The following is an 11269-nucleotide window of genomic DNA, read 5'->3' on the forward strand; positions in this document are numbered from 1 at the left end:
TTGGAAGCGTAGATTTTGGCAAAATTCCTTATAAATAGCTTTATAAATAAATAAATAAATAAATTACCTATTCCTGTTTTCAGGTGCTGTAAAAAAAGCTCAACAACTTTGGGCAAAACTAAGAAAACCCCCTGTTATGAAGCCTTAGGGTGGGACCGCCACCAAACCAACCCACCTGGAGAACAGGTGAGGAAGACGCGGCCTCCCTGGTCCATCCAGCAGCATCCTACCTGCTTGTAAGTAACTTTTGGGTTGCCTTGAGTGAGATAAAGCGAAATAATAATAATGGTGGTGAAGCCCAGCGGCCTCTAGAGGCGGCAGATCCGTGCAGCCCAACTGCGAAAGGGCCTCCTCCGTCCCGCCCCCGGGAAAGGTACGAAGATGGCCGCGCTCGCCGCCGACGCGGAGGCCGGGCTGGAGTCGGTGTTCCCGCAGGAGCTGGGGCTCTTTGCAGATGCTTTCCCGGCAGAGGCCCGGTACCGGTTCTGCGGGCACGAGCTGAGCATCGCGCAGCATCACGGCGCCCAGCTGGGGGTGGCTGCGCCGGTTTGGGAGGCGGTGAGTCCGGGCGCAGCTGGATCCGTCCGGGGCCAGAGATTTGCACGAGGCTGGGAGGAGGAAAGGCTTAGTAGCGCAGCCCTGTGCATGTCTACTTGGAAGTAAGCCTCGCAGAGTTGAGCAGGGCTTACTTCCAGGTAAGTGTGCAGGCAGCTGGGCTATTGCTTCAGGTAGATCTTGGCACATCCGTGCAGGAGTCTTCTTAAAACAGGTAGAAATCTTGCCGTTGCATATTTACGTTTTCTAAGTGGTCGCCTCTGAGCATCCAGGCTCAAGCAGTGATCTCCGCAGGAACTTTTCGGCGCATCTCTTGCACAAGCCTGCCCCAACGTGCCTGTTTCAAAAGGGGCGAAGCAGTCTGCACTGAAAATAGATCTAGGCAGGGCTTCCCAAACTTGGGTCGCCAGCAGTTTTGGGACTACAACTCCCAGCATCCCTAGCTAGCAGGACCAGTGGTCAGGGATGATGGGAGTTGTAGTCCAACAGCTGGAGACCCAAGTTTGGGAAACCCTGGTCTACACTGTTGACTCTATAGGATCTAATCTGCACATGCAGTAGAATTGAGGAGTTGTTATTGTTGTCCGCACATAATTACTATTACTATTCAAACTGAGCAGCCGACAACAAACAAATGCTGCCAGCCTTCTTCTTTTCCCTGCTCCTACTCTGCCTTCCTCTTAGCAAAGAAACTCTTAAAGCATCAAAAAAATGTAAGCCTGCAAGTTTTCCCTCCATGAGTACAGTAATTGCAGCTTGATGTTGATGGTGTGGACTATGGTGATCAGCGCTGTGGCACAAAGTAAAAGCTTTAGACCAGCCTTTCTCAACCTCTCTGTGACTTGGTCTGCACTACAGTTTCCCAAACTTGGGTCTCCAGATGTTGATGGACTACGACTCCCATCATCCCTAGCAAGCAGGACCAGTGGGCAGGGATGATGGGAACCGTAGCCCAAAAACAGCTGGAGACGCCCAAGTTTGGGAAACCCAGCAAGAAAATAAAGACTGGTGTATGTGCGTATGTATGTACTGTAATGTGAAAGTGTTGCTTTAGTTCCTCTAAAAATGGGCAGCTGCTTTTTGGTGTCCTGTGAAGCAGTGCCAGATTTAGGGAGGTGCGGGTGGTTCCCTTGCACAGGGTGCTCAGCTGAGGGGGCACAAAATAATAATAATAATAATAATAATAATAATAATAATAATAATAATAACAATAATAATATTTTTAAAAACCTATATTGATACAGAATAAAAAGAATTTTAAAAGAACTGAATAAAAAGCAACTGTATCAAAAGGAATTATTGTGAAAATGAGAAATATTTTTTGGGGGGATGCCAAATTTTATCCTCGCTAAGGGTGCCATATTACCAAAGTCCGCCCTTGACATGAGCTTGAGATGGATCTGTGTTCAGTGCAGGCTGCTCTGCTATTGAACTTCATCTTTTCCTTCCTCTTTACAGCAGCGTTTTAATCCCTAAATGTCAAATGCTTCACGGGTACAATTACAATTCTTCCCTCCTCCACTGCATACATTGTCAGCCGTTGTGAAATCATCCCGTTGTCAGCAGGGACACGAATAATAATAATAATAATAATAATAATAATAATAATAATAATAATAATTTATTTAAACCCCGCCCATCTGCCTGGGCTTCCCCAGCCACTCTGGGCAGCTTCCAACTGAATATTAAAATACAATAGTCCATCAAACATTAAAAACTTCCCTAAACAGGGCTGCCCTCAGATGTCTTCTACAAGTCTGGTAGTTGTTGTTCTCTTTGACATCTGGTGGGAGGGTGATCCACAGAGCGGGTGCCACTACCGAGAAGGCCCTCTGCCTGGTTCCCTGTAACTTGGCTTCTCGCAGTGAGGGAGCCGCCAGAAGGCCCTCGGCGCTGGACCTCAATGTCCGGGTAGAACGGTGGGGGTGGAGACGCTCCTTCAGGTATACTGGACCGAGGCCTACTAGTCCTGTTGTCAAAGGTGGAATGGGAAAGTTTGCATCACCTACATAGATGTGCTTGGCATACTGAATGTATCCTTGGGATCTTTAATTCACTCCTCATTTACTCTTCATTCTCTCTCTCTCTTCCCATGTCTAAGGCTCTAACCCTCTGCGAGTATTTTGAGGCACAGAAACTGAATTTCTGGGGCAAGAAGGTTATAGAACTGGGTGCTGGGACTGGCGTCGTGGGCATCCTTGCAGCCCTTCTTGGTATGTAGGATCACTTATTGATTATTTATTTGTTAAATTTATATACCACCCTTCATCCGAAGATCTCACGGTTGATTCACAGCATAAAGATGCAAGATAAAGTCACAACGCGAAATAAAAGCAAAAGCAACCGATAATCCGCCCCTCTCCCACAAAACACATTTAAAAGAACATAGAATGTTATTCAGCCGAAGGCCTGGTTGAAGAGGAGCGTTTTTGCATGGTGTCTAAAGTTGTATAAGTGATGGTGGCAGGTGAGCCTTGCTGGGGTGAGCATCCCACAAATGGGGAGCCACCACAGAAAAGGCCCCTTCTCATGTTGCCATCCTCTGGACCTCTCGTGGAGGAGGCACACGAAGAAGGGCCTCAGGTGATGATTGCAGGGTCTGGTTTGGTAGGTAGATAGATAATACTTTATTCGGCTATAAGCCCACAAGGTAAAACCAATCAATAAATAAAATAGCATTTAACATTCTAAAATATCAACTAAAATATTTCAACGCATAATCTCCTTCACGTTACATACAATCTCTAGATGTACCATATTGTGGCCTTGAATATAAAGATGGTGGATAGAGTTTACTAGATTTTTAATAGTCATGCAGCATTCCATGAAGTCTTTTATATGAAAGAACTGAATTCAGGAATCTGGCAACCTGTAATGTTCTATAAGAGTCAATGTCCTGGAGTAGATAGGCTAGATGTAATTCAGGTGGTTTAGCAACAGTTTCCAAAATGATTGAACTCAGAATCCTTGATCGGGGAACAATATATAAAGGACAATTAAACAAGATATGATAAAGGGATTCTATTGATTTGTTGTCACATGCGCATAAAACAGAGGTTTTACCGTTAGAAAATCTATTGCTCAGCACATTTGAGGGGAACACATTAAATCTGGCTCTAACAAAAGCGAATCTATGCGACGCAACCGATAAGGTAGACAGATATCGAGGTATCTGGGACATAAATGTAATGCCCTGATTTATCAGAGAACATGTACCTCCACCTGTAGTAAGATTTTGTTGCAAATCAACCTCCTCCAATCTTTGTTTGATGACCTTTTTTGCTGTAATTAGATCTAAATTTAGTATATCAGAAGGAGAGATTCCATAAGACAACAGTTTGGAATGGATTTTTGTTGCCCATGGGCTGGTAAATTCATCTCTCCAAAGGCACTGAATAAGATGGTAATTGGGCAATTTATGCCAAAGGGACAGCCAGTAATTAAAGGCATGTCTCCACATCAGGATCTCTAAGGAGGGGGTCTTAAGTTCTAAGCGAATAGCCGAGTTGCTTACACAGGAGGGTAGTTTCAAAAGGCGTCTGAGAAAAAGATTTTGCAATGTCACCAGAGGCATGAGGTTTACAAAAGCGCCCCATAAAGGGACCGCATAGGCCATAGTTGCAACCACTTTTGCACTATAAACTTTTAAGGCAGATGGAACATGCATAGCCCCCTCTGTAAAGAAAAAGCGTGATAGAGCGTAGATAAGGGCTTTGCCCTTATTTTGTAAGTATGTGGTTTGGTTCATATGGGGAGAGGCGGTCCTTGAGGTATTGCAGTCCTGAGCTGTTTAAGGTTTCATAGGTCAAAACCAGCACTTTGAACTACTTGGCAGCCAGGGCAGTTGGGCTAGGATTAGTGTAACATGTTCAGACTGTCTTCCCAAGTGAGCATCCTGGCTGCTAAATTCTGCACCAGCTGAAGTTTCCAAACCATCTTCAGAGGCAGCCCTACATATAAAACATTGCACTAATCTAACCTAGAGATTTTACTTTCTTGGGCTCCATGATCACTGCAGATGGTGACAGCAGCCACGAAATTAAAAAACGCCTGCTTCTTGGGAGAAAAGCAATGACAAACCTAGACAGCATCTTAAAAAGCAGAGACATCACCTTGCCAACAAAGGTCCGTATAGTAAAAGCTATGGTTTTCCCAGTAGTGATGTATGGAAGTGAGAGCTGGACCATAAAGAAGGCTGATCGCCAAAGAATTGATGCTTTTGAATTCTGGTGCTGGAGGAGACTCTTGAGAGTCCCATGGACTGCAAGAAGATCAAACCTATCCATTCTGAAGGAAATCAGCCCTGAGTGCTCACTGGAAGGACAGATGCTGAAGCTGAGGCTCCAATACTTTGGCCACCTCATGAGAAGAGATGACTCCCTGGAAAAGACTCTGATGTTGGGAAAGATTGAGGGCACAAGAAGGGGACGACAGAGGACGAGATGCCTGGACAGTGCTCCAGAAGCTACCAACATGTGTTTGACCAAACTGCGGGAGGCAGTGGAAGACGATTGCCTGGCGTGCTCTGGTCCATGGGGTCACGAAGAGTCGGACATGACTAAACAACTAAACAACAACAACAACAAACCTTGAGGTTACCAGAGCATAGACAACAGTAGTTAGGCTATCCCTGTCCAGACAGGGGTGCAGCTGGGCCACCAGCCAAAGCTGATGGAAGGCACTCCAGGCCACTGAGGCCACCTGAGCCTCAAGCAACATTATGAGTAATGCATATGGTACCAAACTGAATTTTTTGCTAACAGTTTCCTTTCCATTCTTCCAGGCGGTGATGTGACCATCACAGATCTTCCTGTGGCCATGAAGCAGATAGAGGAGAATGTCCGCCGGAACGTGCCTGAAGAATGCGTGACACGAACCAGAGTTTGTGCTCTGTCGTGGGGTGTGGACCACAAAGAGTTCCCCCAAAATTATGACTTCATCCTGGGTGCAGATATTGTCTATCTCAAGCACACCTACCCCCTGTTGATCAGAACTCTCCAGCATCTATGTGGTGCTCAGTCTACCATCTACCTGTCTTCCAAGATGCGTCAGGAGCATAGTACGGCGCTGTTCTTTGAGACTTTGCTGCCTCTGCACTTCGCCTCAAAGCTGGTCTTTAGAGATGAGGTTGAGAATATTAATATCTACAAAGTGACCTGCAAAAGTGACATCAGACAGTGAGCTTCTTGGGTTTACCAGTGTGTGTAGCAAACACTGCCTTTACCTACCGTATTTTTCGCTCTATAGGACGCACTTTTTCCCCTCCAAAAATGAAGGGGAAATGTGTGTGCGTCCTATGAAGCGAATGCAGGCTTTCGCTGAAGCCTGGAGAGCGAGAGGGGTCGGTGCGCACCTACCCCTCTCGCTCTCCAGGCTTCAGGCAGCTATCCGCAAGGCTTCCCCCACCCCCGTCCCGGCAATCTCCAGGAGCGACGGCGAGGTTGCGCGCAACCTCACCTTGCCATTGCTCCCGGACCCGTTCTGGGGGCTGGGGTCAGGGGAAGCTTGGGCTTCCCCCGCCCCAGCCCCGCAGCTAGAAACGAAGTCAAGACAGCTAGCGGGCTCCATCCCACTCTGTCTTGGCTTCTGCCAGAGCTGCGCGCAGCCTCTCCCGGCTGGAGAGGTTGTGCGCGGCTAAAGAGGAAGCCAAGACAGCCAGCGGGATGGATCCCACTCCCAGTCTTGGCTTCTTTGCTCTTTGGGGCTGGGGGGGGGAATAATTCCCCCCCCCTTTATTCCCCCCCTAAAAACTAGGTGCGCCCTATGGTCCAGTGCGCCCTATGGAGCGAAAAATACGGTGTATTTTTTTTTTAAAAAAAAACAGAGTGTTTTTAATCCAGAAGTCTGGGGTGGGGTGAAGCATTCATCTGTGGTAACTATTATCCAGAGTTCTCTATCCATCAGTAAATGGTAATACAGTGGTACCTCGGTTTTCGAAACATCTCCATTGATGAACATTTCGGGTTGTTTTCGAATGATGTAAAGCTGGAAGTAAATGCTTCGGCTTTCAAACACTTTTCGGAAGCTGAACATGCCATCTGGCTTCCGTACTGGGCTTTCGGTTTTTGAACAGCTCAGAACTCGAACGGTCTTCCGGAACAGACTACGTATGAAAACCGAGGTACCACTGTATTTGTAATAACTTATCTTTGTGGACTGTTGCAGTAAGAAAATCCCAGTACAGTGGTACCTCGGGTTACATACGCTTCAGGTTACAGACTCCGCTAACCCAGAAATAGTACCTCAGGTTAAGAACTTTGCTTCAGGGTGAGAACAGAAATCATGCTCTGGCGGTGCAGCGGCAGCAGCAGGAGGCCCCATTAGCTAAAGTGGTGCTTCAGGTTAAGAACAGTTTCAGGTTAAGAACGGACCTCCGGAACGAATTAAGTACTTAACCCAAGGTACCACTGTATACATGTGAAAGGTCATGCTCCCTCAAAAGGCAGTGTTTTCTGAGAGAGATATTGCCATTATTATTATTATTATTATTATTATTATTATTATTATTTGCATACTGTCCTACATCTGTCAATCTCAGGGCAGTGTCCTGGTTGTGGGCTTCCTGGTGACATCTGGTTGGCTACTGTGAGAACAGAATGATGGCCTAGACAGACATTTGTTCTGATCCATCAAGCTCTTCCTAAGTGTTCATGTGACATGCATTTCCATTCTATTCCCTAGCTATGTCAGGGCGGTGCCATACCCACTGCTGTGATTCTCAAGTCCTTCAAAAGGCTTCACTGATCACGGCCACATTGTTTGTTGTGAAAAAGTGACATGTTAGTGAAGACTACTGAACCATTCCTGCTTTGTTCCACCCTTCCTGGAGCGCCCAGCCATGCGCCTCGGCTTACGGTCACATGTTCCACCAAGGTGGTAAGCCGGGACCAAGCATGGTAAGTCAAGCTTCAGTTTGTTGCTCCAGGAATGGTGGAACAAGAATTGGAGCAACTCGGCAGCATTCGCTTGTTTCTGATTTACCATGATGGTTCCATTCTTTAAACATTCCTAGGTAAATGCAGAGGGACGCAGGTGGTGCTGTGGGTTAAACCACAGAGCCAAGGGCTTGCCGATCAGAAGGTTGGCGGTTCAAATCCCCGCGACAGGGTGAGCTCCCGTTGCTCGGTCCCTGCTCCTGCCAACCTAGCAGTTCAAAAAGCACATCAAAGTGCAAGTAGATAAATAGGAACTGCTCCGGCGGGAAGGTAAACAGCGTTTCTGTGTGCTGCTCTGGTTCGCCAGAAGCGGCTTAGTCATGCTGGCCACATGACCCGGAAGCTGCACGCCGGCTCCCTCGGCCAGTAAAGCGAGATGAGCGCCGCAACCCCAGAGTCGGTCACGACTAGACCTAATGGTCAGGGGTCCCTTTACCTTTACCTAGGTAAATGCAGAGATAAATCTGGAGCTCTGCGCACAGGAGAGCAGGCGCTCCAGAATGTGATCTGGCTGACAGGAGTCGTTTACTTCTTTGCCCCTTTGGTGTAATATTTTGCAAGTGTGCATCTGTGGCACCAAGCAGAGAAGGCATGTGTTCTCGGATGTGCCCTTAGATTTAATGTGTTTGGCACTCTGGTATTCTTTGCTAAGTGAAATTTGTAAAACTACTTTTTTTTAACTTTAATAATGATCCTGGTTCAAAAAAGAAAATATTATTTTAGTAACTCCAGGGCAAGGGACCTGAAGCATTACACAAGTGCTTTACACTAAGATGCCTTTTCTCATTTTAAGAGATGCTTTTTTAAAATAACAATTTTGTGATTGCATAAAAAGATGGATATATCATTTCTACAAGGATAATGTTATCTTTTTAAAGATGGCTTAACATCACACATGCCTATGCACTATGTATTTCTATTTTGCACTAAGGTACTATCTCATCAATTTCCTGATTATATAAATTATCAATAGGTAGCATTTTTAGGGACCCTGATTTCAGTTCAATTTGTATAATATCTTAAGGAAGCTATGCATGTAAATGCTCTGGGTAAGATTTTACTCAACATGTGAATTACAGAAGCTATTTAAAGTAATATTCTATGTTTGCATTTCTTTTAAAAAGTAGGGTTAGCAAACGTCCCCAGTTTCCAGGGACAGTCCCCAGATTCACAAATCTGTCCCCAGAATATCCCTGGATTTTAATTAATGTCCCCGGATTTATGCCTCAGGACTTCCGGCGAGGCAACATGTGGGCGCCATGGCAGCGAGCAACACCGGAGGTCCCAGCCACGTCAGAGTTCCAGCCAGCCAATCCGCTGGCTGGAGGGGGGGCTATTTAAACCGAAGCGCGAGCCAGAGAGCTTCTTTCTGACTCACTTCCTTGATCAACGCTCGCCTTGAAATCGCGCAGAGCCGCCTGTAGCAGAAGAGTCCGCTGCGCTCTTCTGCAGGCTCTGCACGCCCGAGTTGGGGGGGGCGAGCGAGGTGCTGAGGCGGTGAAGAAGAGGAGAAGCATAGAAAATAGCTCTGCCGCGTTGCGAGACAGAGACACCACCACCACCAGTTAAATCTCTATAGAGACTGCACTCTCCCTCCAGCAGTCTCCCGGTTATGGGAAGCCGGTGTCTTGTGTGTGTGTTTTAATGCGTGTTTTCCCAAGACCAGCAAGTGCCTTTACTCAATCTCTCTCTCTCCACCACCACCAACCTTTTTTTTTTTTTTTTGGCGTTTGTGTGTTTGTAGATGGGCTTCTCCGCCTGACTTGTGTCGAGGTGCACACCTGACAACTTTGGTGTGTCCCCCTAAAAAAAGGTCAATAACTCTGGGCAACCCTTTCCTAAAATAAAGCATGAAATTCCAAAAAAAGTGTCCCCGGATTCCTTGAAAAAAATCTGGTAACCATATTTTAAAGTGTCTCAGAGCTGCATCCCTGAGACCATTAGGATTTATAGATGATTAGCTGAAGGGATGTTTCTGTGCAGTACATGGTTCCCTCCTCTTGTCTATCCGTTATTTAATTGTTTGTATTTCTAAGCACTTACTACAGTATAGTACTTTTTAATTTATCAAATAACTTTGCATATATTACATCATTAGTCCTTACAATGACCCTGTAGAGTAGATTAGTCCTGATCTTTCTGTATGACAGCGGAGAGTGAAGGACCATGCTGAACAACAGGCTTGCCATGCTGTTAATCATGGATATGGGAAGTGCAACATTGCTCAGTTGCCGTGGGCCTGATGTTGTTGCGGTCCAGAAATAGTACAGGGGGAAAGCATATGAAACAGCAATTGTGGAATGAACCATCTCCAGCAACCACAACCTCAAAAGCTTGCTTAATGTCTCTTCCACATATGTGGATACAACCAGTGCAGCCAAACCAGAATAAGCCTGCAAGGATAAGTACTGATAAGCTTGCGGGACAATCAGGTTATGTTAAATTGCTGGGGAAAATGCAAGCTAAAATATATGATGGGAGTGGAAGTAAAGAGAAAAGTGGGTGGTCTTCAAAAAGCACGTCTTCTGTATGAAAACACAGAGAGAGAGCCTGTGTACAACCTATGTTGCAGGTTGGGGAAGAAACCAGCGTCTAAGAGAAGAGATGGCTGAACACAGTCCAAAATGTAGTCTTGTATCACCCCCCCCCCCAAAAAAAAACCAACCTGAAGCGATGCTGGGGTAGTTTATAATGACGTTTCCCAGTAGTTCAGTGTTATCAGCATTGCCAGCCCACCCATGGGGCAAGGTGAGGCGACTGCCTCAGGCAGCAGGATCCACATGGGCAGCAGATCTTTACCCTCACCCCTTTTTCCTGACGTGGATCTTCACTCACCCCTTCTCTCCTGCGGGGGGGGGAGCCATTTTGTGCCAAAATGTCTTGGGCCAGCCCTGGGCATTAGGGATATTTGATGAAGGGTGTCCATCTTTTTGTACAATGACCCCATGCTGTTCAGTGGTGCTTAAGGGAGCTGCAGTGGAAATGAAGCCAGCGGGGGAATAAAAGGACGGCTTCCACCAAAAACACTCAGGCTGCAGCAAGAAGAAGGCTGCGATCCTAGACCCCATTGAATTCAATGGGTCTTACTTCTGAGTAGACCCGGTGAGGGTTGCACTGCGAAGCCGCCTCAGCCCTTCCACCCTCACTTGGAATCGGAGGCACGGCCTTGAACTTTGGTGGTCTCTAGCTGTTATGATAAAGATAATGGGGATTATAATTGTTTTTGTTATTAAATTTAAAAAAGTTGAGTGGAAAATAAGGTGATATTCTAAAAGGAATGTTAAGAGATTAGGATTTGCTGAATTAACAAACTGAACTAGAGAACAAGAAGGGGAGGTATGAGGAAGTCAAAGAAACATGTGACTGAAAGACTGTTATTGAAACTGAATTGTTTTTAATATTTTTCTTTTTCTTTTTCTTTTTGTGTTTATATAAAATTGGAAAACTTAATAAATATTCATTAAAAAAAAAAGGAATCGGAGGCACGGCCTTTGCGCAGTTCTCTCTTCTATCACTTCTGCATTATAAATATATCTTTGGATTGCTTTTAACACAAGGCGAAACTAGAGGTCCGAAGCAAACCCGGAATCTGAAACGTGAGCGCTGCTCTATCAGTTTCATTCTCCTCGGCGCCACCTGCCCCACCCCCAGCTGCTACAGCCAATGGCGTGCGTTGCGCGAACTGGAACCCGGCAGACCGGATGGGCGGAAGTAACGAGCGGCACCGCGCGTGCGCAGCCTCAGCCGAACGGTCGTAATGGCGCGAGTCGCGTCGCGCA

At 46.3% G+C, this 11269-nt stretch overlaps 1 protein-coding gene across 1 annotated transcript; it reads left to right on the forward strand.

Annotated features, from left to right (window-relative positions):
- The first annotated feature begins 269 nt into the window (after positions 1 to 269).
- EEF1AKMT3 (EEF1A lysine methyltransferase 3) lies at positions 270 to 5792 on the forward strand. The gene is made up of 3 exons (XM_083599513.1): positions 270 to 558; positions 2657 to 2768; positions 5339 to 5792. Exons 1-3 carry the CDS (start codon positions 382 to 384, stop codon positions 5734 to 5736), a joined length of 687 nt encoding a protein of 228 aa, XP_083455639.1. The 5' UTR covers positions 270 to 381; the 3' UTR covers positions 5737 to 5792.
- Positions 5793 to 11269: the final 5477 nt, after the last annotated feature.

Source organism: Podarcis filfolensis, assembly GCF_964270895.1.
Source record: "Podarcis filfolensis genome assembly, chromosome: 2".
In the NCBI taxonomy this organism is placed as follows: domain Eukaryota; kingdom Metazoa; phylum Chordata; class Lepidosauria; order Squamata; family Lacertidae; genus Podarcis; species Podarcis filfolensis.